Genomic DNA, 21,161 nt, shown 5'->3' with positions numbered 1-21,161 from the left:
CAAGATGTAGCCTCTGACAGCTCGGGGGATGATCATGCAGAGCACATTTCCAACGAGGCAATGTTTGAGCCCGAGATTGATGAAATGATCGAGACGATCAGGGATTCAGAAAGGCTTATCTATGATGATATGAAAAGTGAAGCCGATACGCCATTGTATAATGGAGCACGTATGTCTAGATTGAAAGCACTCCTGGTTCTTCTCAACATGCAGGCACAGTTTGGATGGAGTGACACTAGCGTCACAGTGCTTTTCAGGTGATCTATTACAATTAGTTTACTTTAATAAAACTCTAAATGTATAATGGTCTGATAGATTTTTACAAGACTGTATCGTATTTTTATGTTGTGTAGATTGCTTAAAGAGCACATACTACCAGCTGACAATGTGATGCCAGATTCCCGAGGTGAAGCAAGAAAGATTTTGCGAAACTTGGGGATGGATTACAATTCTATCAACGCTTGTCCTAATGACTGCATTCTTTTCAGAGGGGAATACATAGACATGGAAAAGTGTCCGAAATGTGATTCCGAAAGATATCGAGTAGATCTCCACGGGACAAAAATTCCACAAAAGGTTTTGCGACATTTTCCTCTGCTTCCTCACATCAAGCATTTCTTCGAATGTAAGTCCATGGCCGCCCTAGCATCATGGCATGAGGAGAATAAATCTTCGGATGGTGTGCTACGAATTCCTGCAGATTGTGCAGCCTGGAAACATATAGATGGAACATAGTCGAATTTTGCGAGGGAAGCTCAAAATTTGCGCTTAGGCCTGGCTATGGATGGCGTAAATCCATTTGGTCAAAGATCAACATCTTACAGTGTATGGCCCGAACCCTTTCTAGAACATTTCTTCAAACCATTCGATTGGACTCAAATTTTGACCATGATGGATATATGTGTTAACAAATCCACACCCACACAATTTTATGATCAAGAGGGCTACTACATAATTCTAATCTAGATAGTATCCATAGAATTGATCGAGGAACAATAATAAAAGGGAAACAAAAGGTACATGAAGAAGAGATTCCCAACACATTGCCGACCGAGATTGAGGCACTTGAGTTCTTATAGATAGAATAAGATGTAAATCCAATGCCTATGGCGAGGTCACAAAAAGGGTGCTCCAGCTACCTGTATCACCGAAAGGATCTCTACATTTGAGAATCCCCCAGCTCAATAAAAACCTCACACTATCGACCGTCACACGAAGGCTAATGCAAATCGCGTATAGTCAAGTCTCAGAAATGACTATCTTCCAAACCAAGTCTCAGAAATGGCTGCGACTGCCAAATACAACCAAGTATGGCTCCACAAATGCGTACAATGGCAGTTTCCACAAGTAACGTACAATCCAGCAGACAATGCGCTCAAATAGGCGCCAAGTGATGCATACCCACAATAACTGCATACCAATGAGCATTCATGAGCCCCAATGGCTTGCCTGATTCCTATTGACCAGGAGGCAAAGGGGTCCAATGAGAGTTTAGTTTAATTATTTAATTACCTAAAGCTCTCACAAAAGGGGAAAGGGGGACACATGTCAGAAGGCTATCACTTATGCTGCTTAATGGTCATTGGCTTGACTTGGGGAGAGCCAATGAGGGCTCAGCAAGAGCAAATAGCAAGAGGGCTCGCCCAAGAGAGAGAGGGGGCTGATTTTTGCAAGGCATTAACACACACACACTCACACAATCTCATGTGTGAAGCAAAGAATACTATCTCTTCCCAAGCTTTCATGGAGAGCTCATCACCTACTCCAAGCTTGTGAGATATAAGCCTACATCAACACTCTCTTGGCATGTGGATGCAAATCCAACCAAGATCCAAGCTTCAATGCATGCTCATCTCCTCTACGAAGCTAATTACTAAGCTAAGTTATGCTAATATGAGTGATTATGTGAGGAGATGTACATATTTCTCGTAAGATACTCCTGCTTCCTCTCAATCTACTCTCATACCCTGCTAGCTCTCACCATCTTCGAAGGTGTGTGAGGTCTTGGGTCTGAGAACGGGGATAATTCAAGTTGTGTTTGCTAAGTGTTTTGCTTAGTGCATGAAGCTTTCATCTTCATTGCACTATCTAGTCTTGAAGGAACACAAAGAATTGTATTGTACAATGTCTCTCTTGATGGGAGAAACCATAATACAAAGCCTTTTGGAGGGGGGACCGGCTCCATGCAAATCCGGTCCTCAACTGTTGTCATTAGCTTAATTTATCTCTCTTTTGAAAGTATTGTCGATGCTATCTAACTAGGTGTTATGGTTTTTGTTGCTCTCTCCACCCAAGCACTCTTGTAATTCTCATTAGGAATCTATTCTAATGAAATGCCCACTATGTTCATGCTCATTTCCGCTACACACAAGTTATTAGGCCATTAAATGTTACAAAAGCCAGCTGTCTTTTGAATGTTAAAGTTCAATTATGTCTTATTATCCAAGTAAAAACAACTACAGACACGAGGAGAGGAAGGAGAGCCAGGTATGCTCCTTTCCTCTCCTCCCTCTCATGTGCTCCCTTTCCCTTTTTCTCTCTCTCGCTCTCTCCCACACACAGTCACACACAACACATTGTGTGTGTGTGTGTGGAGAGAGAGAGAGAGAGAGAGAGAGAGAGAGAGAGAGAGATAAGGGGAGAAAACAAAGAGAGAGAGAGAGAGACAATATGAAATTAAATGTTATATTAAACATCTTCAAAATGTCAAAATGATTTATGAGACCAATGCGATAAACTCCTTGTGGATCTAATCTAATGTTTCTGTTGTCCAAGAAAATAGTGCATCGGTCGCTAAAGAGCTTGTTCAATGTCTGTCTTTGAGATAAGAGATGGAGGATGCCAATAGAAGATTAAATTTACATTCAAGTTATGAGGTTTTTACATTCATTATGAGTAGTGACAACGATGGGGGCTGTCCAACCAAAACGCCTATCTCTCAACAAGGATATTATGTCCTGGTAATCAATGCAAACATGATGTGCCACGAACAAGACGCTTTTCTTTGCAGCACGATCGTAAATTTGGTGAGTTTGACCCATTTATTATAGATCGAGTTTTTGCCAATTACAACTCGTTGAACTCTGACGCTGGCCAACAAGCAGCAATCTTGCAACCCAATAGGCATGTTCACTCGGGGGGTTCACTATGTGTAAAACTACCATATCACATGCGTTCAAGACATGTTTGTAAAACCCCTTATATGTGAATTTTGTTAAGAATATAATGTACCCTTTTATCTTAAAATCTGTAAGTTTTTTTCAAATTTGAAAAAATAATGCCCTTCTGTATATATAATTATGTAAGTTTCAAGAACTTTAAATACCCTTCTGCTGAACTCACGTGATAGGTTACATTTTTATTAGGTGACCTCCCCAGGCATGTTCATCACAGGCCCTTTACTCAAGAAGCATACGTGAGGCCACAAGATGCAGCCTTCGACAGCTCGGTGATCATGCAGAGCACATTCCCAACGAGCCTATGTTTGAGCCCGAGATCGACAAAATGATCGAGATGATCATGGATTCAGAAAGGCTTATCTATGATGACATGAAAAGTGAAGCCGATACGCCATTGTATGGTGGAGCACGTGTGTCTAGATTGAAGGCGCTCCTGGTTCTTCTCAACAAGCAGGCAAAGTTTGGATGGAGTGACACTAGTGCCACAACCCCTTTTCAAGTGATCTATTACAATGTGTTTACTACAATAAAAAACCCTTAATGTATAATGTACAAAATTACTTACACAGCTGTACCGCTTTTTTTTTGCTGTATAGATTGCTCAAAGAGCACATACTGCCAGCTGATAATGTGATGCCAGATTCCAAAGAGGAAGCAAGAAAGATCTTGCAAAACTTGGGGATGGATTACAATTCTAGTCATGCTTGTCCTAACGACTGCATTCTTTTTATAGGAGAATACATAGACATGGAGAAGTGTCTGAAATGTGATTCCAAGAGATATTGAGTAGATCTCCATGGATAAAAAAATTTGCAGAAGGTTTTGTGACACTTTTCTCTACTACCTTGCACCAAGCACTAGTTCAAATGTAAGTCCATGGCCACCCTAGCATCATGGCACAAGGAGAATATATCTTCAAATGGTGTGCTACAGATCCCTGCAGATTGTGCGGCATGGAAACATATAGACGACACATGGCCAGATTTTTCCACGGAAGCTCAAAGTTTGCACCTCGGCCTGGCTATGGATGAGATAAATCCATTTTGTCAGAGGTCAACATCTTACAGTGTATGGCCAGTTGTCATTGTCAACTACAACATTCCCTCGTGGTTGACAACCAAGAAGGGGCACCTGTTTCTAAGCTTCATTATGACAGGAGGTATAAAGTGAAGAATATAGATGTGTATCTTTGTCCACAATTGGAAGAGCTACAACAATTGTGGATTGGCATAGAAATGGTGGCTATGAGACGATAGAAAGGTGGATGCAATGCTTTGAGCAGTAGCATTCTAATGTGGACCATGCATGACTATCCCGGAGTAACAGAATGCTCAGGTGATATATACTCAAACTCAAACACTATAAACATTTGTTTTTCTCAAACTTATCTATTGTCATGTGTATACATGTAGGGCTCCAAACAAGCAGATATAGAGCATGCGTCACATGTGGACCTAGACTTAATGCACGTCGGGTGCCCTCACTGAAGAAGAAAATCTATGAAGGTCATCAAGCGCATCTTCCAAAGAATCACAAGTTACAGGATGGTTTCTTAGGAAGAGATCCACAGAAGATGTCTGCTCGAGCACGGTTAGAGAAAAAGGAGATGTGTGATGAATGTTTGGCCCCAATGATGAAGAGATTCTCTCTATGGTACGAGTTACCATATTGGCCCAGACTCATGATCAATCACTTGCTCGATCCAATGCACATATTCAAGAATGTGGGTAATCTGTTGTGGGACCATCTCATTGGAAAGAAAGATACTTTGGGATCCAAAATTGACCTTAGAAATGCGAATCGTATGGAGCAATACTGGCCACAGAGACAGCACCTGATGGATTGATAAAATTCCCTAAAGCACCATGGATTTTGACAGATCAAGGCCAAGAAAGGAAAGTAAAAGAGATCATTCGATCCGTGCAGACGCCCACTGATGTAATGCACTTGCTCCAAACATGTTTCACCAAAGAACGAAAGCTTACTGGTTTGAAGTCACACGATTGGCATAAAATGTGTCAGTATGTTTGGAGTGGAATAGATCATAGTGGTAATTGTGTAGTTGTAATGTCTATTGCCCACAGAGGAGAAATAAGCATTACGGAAATGATTACCCTCAAACTTCCTTACATTATATGAAGATCAGAACAAAGGAAGGCAGAACAGAAGACAAGTTACAAAAATAGAACACCGTATTCTTCATTGATATGCAACCGAACACACAGTACAAGAGAGAGAAGATATATTGATAACATGAATATTCAAGATATCCCCAAAGACAAGTATGCTCCCCATATACAACCGCTGCTCCAGTGCAGATTGGGAATGGTGCAAAACCCCATATTGTCCCATGATATCCTATGAAGGACCCAATGCCGCATGACTCCTAGTTCGCATTGTCCAGACCTCCACAGGACCACACTGTGCGGCTTATGCCGTAACACCTAGCACACGAGGTGGATTGCGCGAACCCACAGCTTATCCCCTTCGTGTCGAAGGTTCTGGTTGATGTTCCTCCACTTGCTCTGGTGAGGAGGAAATGTTGATATAGCCAAATCCTCAAAAATCTTCACGATGAGCCCGATACACCTCAGCCAACAGAAGTGGATCTATCTCAGTTTGCTCCGGCCAAGGATCCCTTGGAATAAATTGTGTTGGCAAAGAAATAGATTGTGGTGCTTGTGGAAAAGGAGCAAGAGGCGTATGCAGAGGATAATATCGAGAGACGTATCTGTTTAGTACAGGCCAAAAAGGAGGACATGGCGGAAGACTGAGGGAGAATGCATGAGCCAAAGTCTCCACCCAAAAACATACTCTGCGTCGCTCCTTACGAAGGCAATGAATCACTCGCTGCAAACGAGAGACATGAGCCTAGGCCTCAGCACAATCTTCGATAGATTTCACCCAATCAGCAATATCAAAACCTTCTAGGACAATATTCTTATCTCTGTATTCGATGGCTCAGGTTGCCTCATCACAACCTATTGAGTTGGTTGCTACGTTATCACCTCAGCATACAGCCTTTCTCTCCAACTCTGCATTTGAGTCTCTAAAAAATTGTGGAGGTCCTGCTGCATCTCCACTACTAAGGCATCCAGATCATTCATGTTGATCATCACATCACCAGGATGAGATGCTAAGTAAGTGGAAAGGCTATTCTACGTTCGCAATTCATGAAATTCCTCTTGAATAGAAGCAACAAACGCATAATTAGCCTCCCTGAGTGCCTCGATTTCTTCCGTTTGCCACCGAGCTACCGTAGTCAGTGCTACATTTTGATTTGTTAAATCGACGATGCTAGCCTGCAAAGTCGTTACCTGCGTTTCCAGCTCAACGACTCTTGCCTCAATTGTGGGAGTTGGCCAGGCCGAACGTATAGACTCCACAAGATGCTACAAAAATGTGCCGCACGCCTGGAGTTGATCAGAGGGGTTTGCAACCGTCGCCTCCTAGGGCAAAACTGCTGGAAGGGTGCCTTCCGTGGAGCAGCGGTGGTAGCGACTCCAGAGTTTTCTAGTTGCCACAAAGTATCCGCACCCGCAAAGCCAGTCCCAACCAGACTGGAGGTTGCCACCCTTTCCTGCATTCTGCATCTCCAACATGCAATAGCGGAATCCTTTGGCAAGGCGGATGTTGAAACAGGAGCTGGTGTGGAAAACAAGTTCTCCTCCCAACCTCACTTTTGGGTCGATGTTCCTGTAGTGGCCATCTCTTGTGCACTAGAGGCTACCACTGCAGTTGATGTACCTGGCATATCCACAATGTGAACAGTGGTTTGAGTTACCCGAACATCAGGCACTTCCTGACTCTGAGTTTGTGGCAAGGGTGTTGCAGTACCACGTACTACAAATCTGTCATCTTCAAAGTGACACACAGACCGAAGGGTGTGAGGGAAACTTCTCTCAATGAAAACACTAATATAAGCAGCTGGCCGACTTTTGTATTTATTGAAGTACTTTGACCCATCTGTGCCACCACTCTTTGGCATTTTGCTAGTAACCTCTCTCTGACAATCACTGCCCACGCTACCGGCCCAAAGTTGGCCGAATGCAAAACATTGCGTGCTTTGGCCGAAATTGTATATGTTTTGGCTTGCAACCAAATTGCTTCGAGAAACCAGCGATAGGAATCCCTTATCGCTGTAATGGAATTGATATTTCTATTAATTATTATAGCTGACAGGTGAAAAGGCTTGACCGAGCTAGGCCTATGCATACGGAAATATATCTCATGTATTATTCAAGTGTTTTTTACGGGCCGAATGAACGGCCGGCCAGTTTGTACTCACAATTCACCATTTAAGAAATCTATAAAACAAATACGTGCAAGAGGAAAATGTTCACTCTTGCACGGGGGGAGATTGCACCCAGTGTCTGCCTTATTCTTCTCTCCTCTCCACTTCTTCTCTCTCGCCGTGCCGGCGTAGCACTTCTCCCTAGGAGGTGCGCCTACACATGCTCTCTTGCTCTGCCGCGCTCTCAGTCTCTCTCTGTTCGCAACGTCGTGGTTTATGTGCTGTGGGAATCACCAGGTAGGGAGAATTGTTAGTTTATGCTAGATATTGTGTTATCTTGGGTATTTTGCAGGGCAGCCATGTTTCCGTCTATAGCAGTGGTATCAGAGCCGACGCTATGCTCCAGAGAATGCAGATTTGGATAACCAAAAGCTAAGTGTTCTTGTTCTCTTTTGGTTTTCAAAATTTATAATTCTATGTCCTTGTTTTATATTATCTTTTTCATGCAAATCTGACGTTAATCGTTCATTAATTTATAATTAGTGACAGATCTGAATAAGATAGCAGCAATGATAATCTTATACTATAAGCAAAGTTTACATAATATTAATATATATATATATATTAATAAGCACCATAAATATCGTCACACGATTTGTATAGGAGACGGAGAAGAAGAGCACTTGCAGATAAATTTTAAATACTCTAGGAACAATCTCAGGAGTTGGAGAAGGTGAAGCATCTGAGTAAATTTTCTCATTAGTATCACAATCCTAACAGACCCTGGCGAATTTCCAAAAGAGACGGAGCTGCCATCACAACGGGCACCAAACGTCGAGTTTGCAGGAGCGGATAGCATGGCAAGTCGATTTCAACATCCACGGAAGTAGGCAAAGGAAACCGCCACCCGTGCTAGCTTGGGCGCAACCTACTCGCCTACATGTTACTTGGCAGTGCCATCAAGAGAAACGGCCGCACTAACAACCATTATCCTATTTGAATGGAAGCTTCAAACCACGAGCATATCTTCATGAGGATCAACCATTGGTGCATGGCAACACACCATCCATGAGTGCATGCCGACGTAGATTGTCCCTCAGTTGTTGTGGCACTGATTACAGGGCATTGGGACGCAGTCTAATTCTCGCTCTCTCTCTCTCTTTCTCTCGTGTCGACCGCAGTTCAGCGGCGGCCAATCTTCAACCACCCCCCTCGTCATCATTGGCGCCCATAACATTTGCATGACGGTTTTCCACAGTTCATGCAGTAGTCAAGAGAGAGATAGAAGCTGCAGACACACACACACACACACTCTCTCAAGTTGCGGACTCGCTGTCTGCTACTGCAGTGGCCGCCACTGCATGGGCCACACTCTTTCTCTCTCTCTCTCTCTCTCTATCTTAACCAGTCGTGCAATAACCTGCCAACCAAAAACTACACACACCCACACACCCACAAAAAGGCATGCAACGGCTAGCTGACTTGCAGTAGAACGCATGCCGAGCAGCCAAAAAGAAAATTAAAATAAAAATAAAAATGGACGGGTGTGGTTTCTCGGTCTGCGTGGTGTCACCCAGCCACACAAACCTCATGCAAAAGTGGCGAACGACCGTTCTCACAGATAGTTCTCTCTATCTCTCTCTCCCTCTCTCGTTTGTGGCTGTCATCAATGGAACTATTTGTTACCAGCGTTTATCAGTCTCCACCACTACAGAGGCCGTCCATTTGTCCCTCTCTATAGTCCACCCTTTTGGGAGCTTTCCAGTCTGCAAGCGGCCCACACCTTTTCAAAGGAATTGGATGGCAGCAAAGAGCACCAAGTAGGTACCAACTACTCAACCCCCTTCTCTCATGTCATCAGCCGCCATGCAAACTGTAGACGTCAAAGCACTGCCACCTTTTTTTTTAGGGCATGGTACAGCTTCGTTTCCCCTCCCAACCATTGGCTGAAGCTTTTTCTTTTTAGTGTTGCTCTTAGCTTTAGCTGCAGCCAAGAGAACCTCTTTCACTGTCTTCTACCGCCAGCTCCATGTCATGCACTCTCTCTCTCTCTCTCTCTCTCTCTCTCTCTCATCCACCACTCTTCGACGAGTTCCCTCCATGCAATAATGCAGCTGTCAACCAATTTTTTTATCTCCCCCTCTCTCTCACTGTTGCGGACTTGACACAGTAGAAAACAGGGCTGCATGCTGGCTATAGAGGGCGCTGATCTGAGGGGGTGCATGAGACGGGCCATGAGCCGCACTGAAGGCTTCAGAACACAAGGTGGAGCCTTGCGCAGCATCTGCTTAGAGAAGTTCGTAGTGTGAAGTAAGCTGCCATCCGACAAGACGGTTAGTGTGGAGAGGGAGAGACTAGAGAGCACGGCAGGACAACTCAGGGCTTTCCGAGCACTGCAGGTGGGGATATGAGCATTGTGACAGTTGCACCATGCTACTGTTGCATTATATGATGACGAGGATGAGGGAACGAGGCCGGCACAACACAAGGATGAGGATGCGGAATTTAGCTGAGAAAGATCTCAAGAAGTCAATGATCTCCCTCTGTGATGTCTCCCTTTGTCTCATCTCCTCACAAACCTCTCCTTGTGTCTGCACACATACACAACAACCCGACCTGAAGAATCTCTGATCCTGATATCTCATGACTTTCGTCAGCGGTCCGAAGCCCTCTTTGGATAGACAATGAAATTGGACTCATATCTCATAGTATACTGAATAATGACATATGTAATGTAACTCTATGTTTGGCTGTATATGGCACAACTGGCAACTCCTAGCCTCTACTAATATTCCACCCCTCCCCTTGTGGTATTCATTATGGCAATTGTCGAGACAAGACATTTAACCTCATAATGGTTGACTACCCATAGTGACGTTGTTTTCTACTTCAAACACTTACTCTATGCTCCATCATCACATATCTACAAATCCTAACATCACGCAAGCTCCCTCATCACCATGCCACGGCGTATTTGTATCGTTTGGCCTCCTCCTTATATGAGAGCAACCCGCCACATCCAACTTTGCTTCTACATATGCTTGCATTAAGTATACGCATTGGTCAATGCTCGTAGCACTTGCAAGTCGCCTTGCGAATACGGCTTGTGTCCAATAAATACGCCACTTGATCAAATCTACTTGATCGAATCTGTTGATTAGTTGATGTTATTTTAAAATTTTTAGAGAAATTTTGAGCAGCAAAACAATTCCTTGTTAAATTTAAGAGTAGTTTAATCACATATTAAATGTATTAACATTTTAAAGTCCATCAATGATAAAATTGGTGCAAAGTTAGGATTGTATGCCAATAAAAGCGAATGAAAGTATGCAGCTTTGACAATAAACAAGCAGATAGTAAAAGTGTTATATAAATTTGTAGAATGGTTCGCACAGCTAATGTGATCAGTGGATATTGGTCTCACATCAAAGACTTACTAAACTTAATCAATAACTATTAGGGTAGAAAAGAAAAAAAAAACAAAAGGCTTCAAATTCACTCTGTAATTTGTACTATAGATAACTGATGTAAACTACCACCCACTTTTGGCATTAACATTTGTCTTTATAGGCCATTACAAAAATATTGGACTCATCATCCCAAGATCCTTACAAATCAATCTGTTCGACGCAGATTCTCCTTAAACTTCAGTTTTCTCAATAAGGACTTTCAAGTGTTTATACATACTTGCCTGCATCTAACACAAAATCATCTTAGTGCTTTGTCCTTGAGAAGCCCTTTTGCAGTTGAAGCCCACTACAATGCTATCAAAGGACCTTCAGGTATAAAAATTTTCATTGCATTTCAATCATATACTCTTACTAGGCTCTCTCTACCGTCTTTGATCTAATGTGATTCATAACTCATGTCTGAGATTAATGTCAATTGTCAACACCTCTCGTAGCACATGATTCTCGCATCCTTTACACTTTCTAGAAATCTTTTTCTCATTATATTTTCAGTTGTTGGTGAAAGATTTTAATTAGCACAAACTGGTACAAAATGTTCTATGCTCACACTCCTACTGTCAGCTTGCTCGGTGACCACTTTTTGCAACTTCATCTAAATTCGGCTAGGCTATATTGCATGCTCTTTCTGCAATTCCTTGGATCGATCAACATTGTCAAATATCCTGCATTCTTAATTAGGGACTTAAAATTTGTTAGACTTCTCAAACTCTGAAGATTTTCTGGGTTTTCTCCTTTTCGAATAGCTCATTGTTACATTTTACTAGTTGCTGTACATTGGCGCTGCTCCACACCCATTATGTTTAGTTCGTTTATCACAATTTTAAGGAAATAAACGTATCTATCTTGCTTGACCATAATCAAATGATTTTTATCATGATCTTCATTTGTTTTTTTGTTACATCTCTCTAACTCATCTAAGGATTCACAAAAAACTATCCAAACCATAATGCGAGGACATCAGATAAGTGATCTCTTTACTTTACAAACTCATTTTTACAGCTTTCGTACTAATCTCCTAACCATATTTTATCCGATTTTATGATACCTACTTACACTGCTAAGGTCATGCCCTCTAATTGTATTGAAAGAAATTTGTCAGTAAGCTATGCAACTACTCATGCAAGCTAAGGTGCTCTGCGATAGTGCACAACCATTTGTAAGTCCTTTGGTGATATACTTCACTGTGATGTCGACAACGTAGTAGATATACTTTTTTTCTCCTTTATGTCATGTCTAGTCCATTGGTCACAAGCACACAGATTCGCCGGTTTAGGCAGTGTGTAAATGCTCATCTTAGTGCAGACTCGCCAATTTAGGCAGCAGCACATTGATAACTTGCAGATTCAAGATTTTTAAACTTATACAAGTTGATTCTTTGGAAACAGACGTCCGCCCTCTCTCTCTCTCTCTCAAAAAGTGACTATATACAAACCTGAATGAAAAATTTTAAACTGCTTCTTTTTGGAGACTATTAAGGTGCTTATTCTTATTTGATGCTTCAGAATCCGAGATGCAAATTTTCCTAATGGTGGCGTAACATTTTCATGGCAGTGACATTTTTTTAGCATTTCTTTAATTAAAGCACAAGCCCTTCCGAGTGCCGAGGAGGGCCGAAGGTAGAGAGAGTGACCTACCTCTCTGCAGGAGATCTAGGACGAGTGGAGAGAGATACTTGATGCTCACGCTTTGTAAGCAATCGAAGGTAGAGATCAGAGGGCGAGAGAAGCTCTCCGAAGTAAATTGGATCCTCTACAGGGTTAAGAGACCTAGGGAGCATTCCCATAGCAAGAGAGAGGAAATGAACCATCGAAATTAGGAAAAAGTTTCCTTGCTCAAATGAGAATCGAGGAGGGAGAAACCATCTTTGAGCTTCCCGTGTGTGTGAGAAAGGGGAGTCTCACTGCTTTTCAATGCAAGAAGACAGAGAGAGAGAGAGAGAGAGAGAGAGAGAGAGAGAGAGAGAGAGAGAGAGAGAGAGAGAGAGAGAGAGAGAGAGAGAGAGAGAGAGAGAGAGAGAAGAAGCTGGCCGTTTGCAGGGGCCGCAATGAGCACGTCTACAAAATTTAGATTAGAAAACAAAAACCATCCTAAAGCTTGCGTGAAGAAGTCCTTGGCGAGATGCGGTGACGAAACTGAGCCACGGATAAGTTTCTTCTTTTTCTCATAACACTCGGTGTAAATTTACGTTCATTGATAAGAAATACACAAAATACAAGCACTTGCAATATCTCTCTCTGATCTCTCTCTCTCTCTCTTTGTCTCTCTCTCCATTTTCATAATAAACACATGATTGTCTTCATGATTCTATTCGCGAGTCTAAGCGAGTATATGCAGCTGGAGCATTGCTTGGGTTAGAGAGAAAGAGAGAATTTGATACATGTTTTGGCATATGATTTGGGAGTGAGTGTAGCATATTGCTTGAGCTCTTTTGTTTGCTTAGTTTTTATGGTCTGGGTCTGCTCCATGGCCCAGACCTAGAAAAATATCCATCAGTGGCATGCCTGGTGGGACCAGCTTGCAACATCAAGGTGTTCTAGTGAAGAGACTACATCCTGAATGGACTTTTTTTTTCCTTTTCCACTTCAAAAGAGAATTTGCATTATACCGCATTTTGCCGAATTTTTTTGGGATATGCTTTTATGTGAGAAACTTATTTTGGTTGACCACCACTCATTGCTTGCCACCACCCTAGCATGTGCATGTAAACTTCTGCCCAAGCACCTACAAATCCCTTTGTAAACCCCATAAACCTGAGTGTTTTAGCTCATTGAGAGGGCCCCACTTGAGGTCATTGGAGAGTCATGAAGGATCATTAGAAGTGCCAAGTTAGATCACTCTTATCATGCTAAGGGGCAGGGGGGGTGGGGGGTTGTTCTATTTGCTTTTATCATCTTGAGATTGAATGGTTTTCACCTATTTTTCCTTGATATCTTTTAGCTATGCCCAATGGATAAGGCACTAGTTTAATCAAAAATTTTGGCTTCACACTAGTAGGCTAGTTGTCCTTGAAGGACGCCATCATTGGAGTTTTTTCTTTAATGAGCAAGAGCATGACCGCATGAGCATAGCACTTGAAAAGAGATCTTTTATCTACTATTTGTTAGCAATACTTGCACTTGATTAGCCAGTTGGAGCTGTTTTGCAGATAAACAGAGGGAAAAGTTGAGGACCAATAGATAGAGACCATGATGGCAATGGACTTGGTGCGGTTCAAGACCATTAAGGAAAATGAAATATCAAAATTGGAGATCTATTGTTCTGAAGTGATTGGGGCGGCTATAAAGATGAATATATGTTTAAATAATGTACTACCATGGGTTGCCATGCTGATGTTCAGGAGTGCAAGGATACAAAGAGAGGCCGAGTGAAAGCCGAGATTGAGCGCCTTATTGAGAGATAGGAAGGGGATCTTGAGAGTGGGAGAGAGGGAGAAATGCACTATCTGCATAGATGCTGAAGAGAAGTGAGATCATGGGGAGGTCTCCCTTAAGCGGGTTGAGGACTGACAGATAGCCGAGGGCTCCAGAGGGGAGAGCGCAAGCTGTGAGCAAGTGCATGTTGTGAAGGGGTCGAGTGTGAATGGGAGCTTGAAGGAGCTTTTATCAAATAAACAAAATGGGTGTTTTAATATGGTTTTCTGATGATGTGATGAGGGGTGGACTGAGAGAGGGTGTCGGACGATTGAAAGGTAGAAAAGGGGAGCCGCCACCAGGGGAGATCATGAGAGAGCCATGCAAGCAGGCCATAGCCACGAGGCAATGCAATGGTTGGGGTCGTTTTGCAAGCCAAGGGGGAGTTACAGGCGAGAAAAAGGAGCACGGCCATTTGTAGAAAAGGGGAGCCGCCAGCAGAGATCACGAGGGTGTGGGAAATAATAATCCACATCACCAGTACACAGTACACAGTCATCATCCTAGTAGCCACAATGGCCCGCATCCCAAGATATCTCGCGGCTTCTTAACGCCCTTGTAACTACCATGCAAACTGTATATAACTGCAACACCTCGTAATCAATCTATCTCATCTGGCCTATCGCCTTCTTGGGTGCCTCAGGCTTAACAGCCTCCTTCTCTCTCTTTCTTGCCCATGCCTCTACGTGTTCTCTCTCTCTGTCTCTCTCTCTCTCTCTCTCTCTCTCATGGTATCAGAGCAGCAAGCCATCCTGGCTGCCCTGTGTGGAGCCCCACGTCCAAGTCCTTGCGCAACCCTTGCTGTGGCAAAGACCCTCCTTGCTGGTTCTCCACACTGCCTTGCGCCCAGCTAGCCATGCCTCTTGCACATCACACGCTATGGCGAACATCAAATCCATCGTCCACACTCCATGCTGCTCTGCAAATAACAGGTCCGCCATGTCTCCTGCGCCGCAGTCCCTGCTGTCGCAAAGCAGCGTGCCTCCAACCCCATGGCTCCATGTGGGCTGGCCCATTTGCGATGCAGGACGAATCATTGTTGTCCCTCGATATCAGTCAAGTCACCCACTCTCCATCCAAATGGCATGGAGAACCCCTGTCCCTTACAGCCCTGGTGCAGACGGAGACCCTGCTCCAAACGAGTGTTTTACTGCAAACGATGACCCTGCTGCAAATCCTATAGAAGCAGATGACGCTGCTCACGACCCCAAGTCAGCACGCATCGATGCTGCTGCAAACACTCCATATAGACTAGCCACGAACCCAGCAACCGCCCATCCTTCTAACTTTCACCTAGCTGCAGACGGAGGTTCCGTCGCACCTGTGTGAATAAACTACCTGCAGCCCATTTCGCTGATGCCACCACTGCTGCTAAAAGCGCTGCTCCGCTCCCACCCCTGCTGCTGCAAAAGAAGCACAACTTCCTGTAGCAGATGACATTGAGGCCCGGCCTTCAACTTTCAATGAGGCCATATACTCTGTTGGAGAAGTAGATGCAGAAGTAGCCTTCCCCGCAGTGGACGTTCAACCCACCCAGGCCGTACCTTCTTCAGGTGCTGTCCACCCCCCAACAGATGATGTTGATGCAACCCTTCCTGCCACGACCATTGATGCAACCCCTGCAGTCGAAGATTGTGCTGCCATCAATGCAGTTGTGACTGACGTCACTCATGCGGCCAAGATAGCTATCAGCCTTGCTGCCGTAGTAGTTGTTGCTGCACCACCTGCAGACGAGCCCTCTATGGTCGGTGCTACCGCCACCTCTCTGGAATTAACAGCTCCTGCAACCAAGAAGGCTGCCGTTGCTGCTACAATTGCTCCTGATGTAGCCATCATATCAGCCAAAGCTGATATCGCAAAGTCCACTGCCATCACATCTGATGGCACTCATGCCGCTGCCCACACTGGTGCATCCCTCCAACCCGCAACCACTCACCCTCCAACTGAAGATGCTGATGGTAATAAGGCCATCATTGAGTCCTTCCTTGGGAACCAACCTCCTACAGATCAAGTTGTGGTTCAATCCACAGCCTACAAACCTCTTCGTGCTGCATCTAATGCATGCAATGTTCCTGCTTCAAACAGTTCAGACAGGCATGCCAGTGCCTCAAAAACAACCCTCTTGGACATAATAAGAAGAGTGACACATCCTTTCAACCTGGACATATCTACTTGTTATGAAGTTGTTTCCGTTCACCAAGGCAACCAAACCCCATGCCAATCTTATGGCACCCAACCCCACATGAATGGTGAACCTTCAAGAAACATCTCCATACTACTTACTCCTACACTTGACTGCCAAGAGTCTTCCCCTTCTTTACTCCACACCTCGACATTCATCTCCGATTTGTCCTTGAAGAATCCCTTTTTGGATGTGTCATGGAGTGACTTCCTTGTTTTTTGGGGACACCTCACAACAGTTCAAATCGTTGAGATGCTTCCTGTCTTGCAACAGTTCTCCCAAACATCCAACCAATCATACCATTACCCAGAACCGTGGCTCTCTACTTCTTTCAACCCTGGTGGATGCTTTGTCGCGAAAACAACAACACATGAGCAAATTCCTCATGAGCCAATTCCTCATCTTCATGAGCTCTCAACCTTTCTCATCAAGATCGTCTCATGTTTGTACCTGCAAATGCATATCAACCTCCACTTGGTGGCCAGCTGCTTCAAAACACTTGAAGACGCAACCTCGACATCAACTCCAAATCTCAAAGCTACAGTTATGCTTTCATTTTTCTTGAAGGGGCGAACATGTGGTATTCAAGCTCTTGAAAGCATACATGTCATGGACCACATAAAGTTTTTCAAAGATCGTACAAAGCGAAGATCTGAGTTGAAGATCCGACTGCTTATGAAGGCAACCATCGACCCTGGCTGATTCAATCGACAGCCTCGTCATGATTTCAGTTTATGAAGGTTGCATAAGCATGATCATTGTACAATCCAAAGCATGTAGATTGAATCTCACACTTTTTACACATGCATGCCTCTATATGGACGATGTGTCTTACGGGGGCGTGTGGGAAATAATAATCCACATCACCAGTACACAGTCATCATCCTAGTAGGCACAACGGCCTGCATCCCAAGATATCTCGCGGCTTCCTAACGCCCTTGTAACTACCATGCAAACTGTATATAACTGCAACACCTCGTAATCAATCTATCTCACACCTCGTAATCAATCTATCTCATTCTGGCCTATAGCCTTCTTGGGTGCCTCAGGCTTAACAGCCTCCTTCTCTCTCTTTCTTGCCCACGCCTCTGCGTGCTCTCTCTCTCTCTCTCTCTCTCTCTCTCTCTCTCTCACACACACAGAGGGAGCCATGCGAGCAGGCCATAGCCACGAGGCAGTGCAATGGGGGGTTTAGCAAGCCATATTGAGGCAGGTAGTGAAGAAGAGAGTCACAAGCAGCGCGGGAGTTGATGCAGGGGGAGGTTCTGAGGAGGAGAAGCCAAGGAGCTCGATTCTCTGCAAGGCCGCCATGTAGAGAGAGAGAGTGAGAAGCGGTTTTGCAAGCGCGCGATGCAGAGGGACCCGGGGAGGGCTCCTCTATAGGAGAATTAGCAGGATAGCTATCGAGGGGTTTCCAGGCCATGATGAGGAGCGCAATTCTCTGCGGCTATCAAAATTGAAGAGAGAGATGAGCCCTCTACAGGGCTGCCGAGTGCCTAGCAGGACTGAAGGTAGAGAGAGTGACCTACCCCTCTGCAGGAGATCTAGGACGAGTGGAAGGGAGATACTCGCTCTGTAAGAAATCGAAGGTAGAGATCAGAGACTGTCTGCAAGGTTAAGCGACCTATGGAGCATTCCCATAGCGAGAGAGAGGAAACGAACCATCAAAAGTAGGGAAAAGTTTCCTTGCTCGAATGAGAATCGAGGAGGGAGAAGCCATCTTTGAGCTGCCCGTGTGTGTGAGAAAGGGGAGTCTCACTGCTCTTCAATGCAAGAGAAGAGAGAGAGAGAGAGAGAGAGAGAGAGAGAGAGAAGAAGCTAGCCATTTGAAGGGGCCGAAATGAGCACGTCTACAAAATTTAGATAACAAAAAAATACCATCCTAAAGCTTGCGTGAAGAAGTCCTTGGCAAGGTGCGGCAACAAAACCGAGCCATAGATACGTTTCTTCTTTTTCTCATAACATTGGGTGTAAATTTATGTTGATTGAAAAAAAATACATAAAATACAAGCACTTGCAGTCTCTCTCTCTCTCTCTCTCTCTCTTCATTTTCATAATAAACACATGATTGTCTTCATGATTCTGTTCTTGAGTCTGAGCGAGTATATGCAGCCCAAGCATTGCATGGGTTAGAGAGAGAGAGAGAGAGAGAGAGAGAGAGAGAGAGAGAGAATTTGATACATGTTTTGGCATATGATTTATCCGCACTTACATCTATCTAGGATCCTTGTTTTGAGAGTGAGTGTAGCATATTGCTTGAGCTCTTTTGTTTGCTTACTTTTTCTAGTTTGGGTCTGCTCCATGGCCCAGATCTAGAAAATATCCATCAGTGGCATGCCTGGTGGCACCAGCTTGCAGCATCTAGGTGTTCTAGTGAAGAGCTTGCATCCTAAATGGAGTTTTTCTTTCTTTTCCACTTCAAAAGACAATTTGCATTATACCGCATTTTGCAAACAAAAATTGGGATACGCTTTTATGTGAGAAACTTATTTTAGTTAACCACCACTTATTGCTTGCCACCACCCTAGCATGTGCATATAAACTTTGACCCAAGCACCTACAAATCCTCTGTAAACTCCTATAAACCTAAGTGTTTTAGCTCATTGAGAGGGCCCCATTTGAGGTCATTGGAGAGTCATGAAGGATCATTAGAAGTGCCAAGTCAGGTCACTATTATCATGCTGGGGGGGGGGGAGGGTGGTTCTATTTGCTTTTATCATCTTGAGATTGAATGGTTTTCACCTATTTTTCCTTGATATCTACTAGGTATGCCCAATGGATAAGACACTAGTTTAACCCAAAATTTTGAGTTCACACTAGCAGGCTAGTTTTCCTTGAAGGACGTCATCATTTGAGTTTTTTTTGGAATGAGTAAGAGCATGACCGCATGAGAATTGCACTTGAAAAGAGATCTTTTGTCTGCTATTTGTTAGCAATACTTGCACTTGATCAGCCAGTTGGAGCTGTTTTGCAGATAAACACAGGGAAAAGTTGAGGACCAATAGCTAGAGACCAAGATGGCAATGGACTTGATGCGGTTCAAGGCCATGAAGGAAAATGAAACATTAAACTTGGAGATCGATTGTTCTTAAGTGCTTGGGATGGCTATAAAGATTAATATATGTTTAAATAATATACTACCATTGGTTGCCATGCCGATGTTCAGGCATGCAAGCATACAGAGAGAGGCCGAGTGAGAGGCGAGAGTGAGCTCCATATTGACAGATAGGAGGGGGCTCTTGAGAGTGGGAGAGAGGTAGAAATGCACTATCTGCATAGATGCCGAAGAGAAGTGAGATCATGGGGGGTCTCCCTTGTTGAGCTTATATGTAAAGCTACTCAATATATGGCTTCTCTATATATGGCACCTAGGTCCCCTCTATATATACATCATCTCATGTGTGTATTCTACACACTTTGGGGTTCTATTTCTGTGCTCTCTCTTTCTCTCTCAACATGGTATCAGAGCATTACGTTTTTGTTTTTGATTTCTCTCCTGATTGAAAACGATTCTGCAGAAACCACTCGCCAAATGTAATGGAATCGATGTGGTCTACAACTTTGCAGAATGAAGTTTTTTCAAGTTCTTCACCGATTTTGAGTTATCGTTCGCGGACTGCGTACATGCCTGAAAAGCAACTTCCGCTTTTTGTTTTTGATTTTCTGCTAATTGAGAACGATTTTGAAGAAACTGCTCATGCTTGCGATCGGAATCGATGCGGTCTACAACTTTGTAGAAGAAAGTTTTTTCAAATTCTGTACCAATTTGGAGTTATCGTTCGCTGATCACTGCATACATACCTGAAAAGCAACTTTCGCTTTTTGTTTTTTATTTCTCTGCTAATTGAAAACGACTTTGCAGAAACTACCCACGTGAGGGACTGGAATCGATCTGGTCTACAACTTTTCAGAAAGAAGTCTTTTTCAAATTCTGCAACGATTTTGAGTTATCGTTCGCAGACTGCATACATACCCGAAAAACAACTTCCTCTTCCTGTTTTTTATTTCTCTACTAATTGAAAACGATTTTGCAGAAACTACTCGCGTGAGAGATTGGAATTGATGTGGTCTATAACTTTGTAGAAGAAAGTTTTTTCGAATTCTGCACCAATTTTGAGTTATGGTTCGCTGACTGCGTACATACCTGAAAAGCAACTTTCACTTTTTTGTTTTTGATTTCTTTGCTAATTGAAAATGATTTTGCAGAAACTACCCACTCGAGGAACTGGATTCAATGTGGTCCACAACTTTGCAGAAGAAAGTTTTTTCAAATTCTGCACCGATTTTGAGTTATCGTTCGCGGACTGCGTACATGTCCGAAAAGCAAGTTTCGTTTTATGTATTTTCTGCTAATTGAAAACGATTTTGCAGAAACTACCCGTGTGAGGGACCGGAATCGATGTGGTCTACAACTTTGCAGAAGGAACTAGCCGTTGCAGGCATCGGAATCGATGAGAAACTATTTGCTTAAGCCATCGTAATCGATGTGGTCTATAACTTTGCAGAAGAAAGTTTCTATAAATTCTGCACCGATTTTGGGTTATCGTCTTGGATTGCGAATATGTTTGAAAAGCAAAATTTTACTTTTTGCTTTTGATTTTTCTCATAATTGAAAACTTCTCAATTATATTTTTTCTTCATCAATCATATATTTGTTACTGACGTAACTTTGTTGCAAAAGCCAGT

At 43.5% G+C, this 21,161-nt stretch overlaps 2 protein-coding genes across 2 annotated transcripts; both read left to right on the top strand.

Annotated features, from left to right (window-relative positions):
- Positions 1 to 14,923: 14,923 nt before the first annotated feature.
- LOC147442066 (uncharacterized) lies at positions 14,924 to 15,831 on the top strand. Its single transcript, XM_086529576.1, has one exon. The coding sequence runs from the start codon at positions 15,173 to 15,175 to the stop codon at positions 15,620 to 15,622; it is 450 nt and encodes a 149-aa protein (XP_086385702.1). The 5' UTR covers positions 14,924 to 15,172; the 3' UTR covers positions 15,623 to 15,831.
- LOC147442065 (uncharacterized) lies at positions 15,702 to 17,539 on the top strand. Its single transcript, XM_086529575.1, has one exon. It carries the CDS (start codon positions 16,035 to 16,037, stop codon positions 17,175 to 17,177), a length of 1,143 nt encoding a protein of 380 aa, XP_086385701.1. The 5' UTR covers positions 15,702 to 16,034; the 3' UTR covers positions 17,178 to 17,539.
- The last annotated feature ends 3,622 nt before the right edge of the window (positions 17,540 to 21,161 follow it).

This window comes from Adiantum capillus-veneris, chromosome 14 (genome assembly GCF_014529385.1).
Source record: "Adiantum capillus-veneris isolate H3 chromosome 14, ASM1452938v2, whole genome shotgun sequence".
NCBI classification, from domain to species: domain Eukaryota; kingdom Viridiplantae; phylum Streptophyta; class Polypodiopsida; order Polypodiales; family Pteridaceae; genus Adiantum; species Adiantum capillus-veneris.
This window is presented reverse-complemented; position numbering and strand designations above follow the sequence as displayed.

Excerpts from the sequence above, each read along its gene's own strand:
- LOC147442066 (XM_086529576.1), top strand. The coding sequence starts at position 15,173 with ATGGCGAACATCAAATCCATCGTCCACACTCCATGCTGCTCTGCAAAT.
- LOC147442065 (XM_086529575.1), top strand. The coding sequence starts at position 16,035 with ATGGTCGGTGCTACCGCCACCTCTCTGGAATTAACAGCTCCTGCAACC.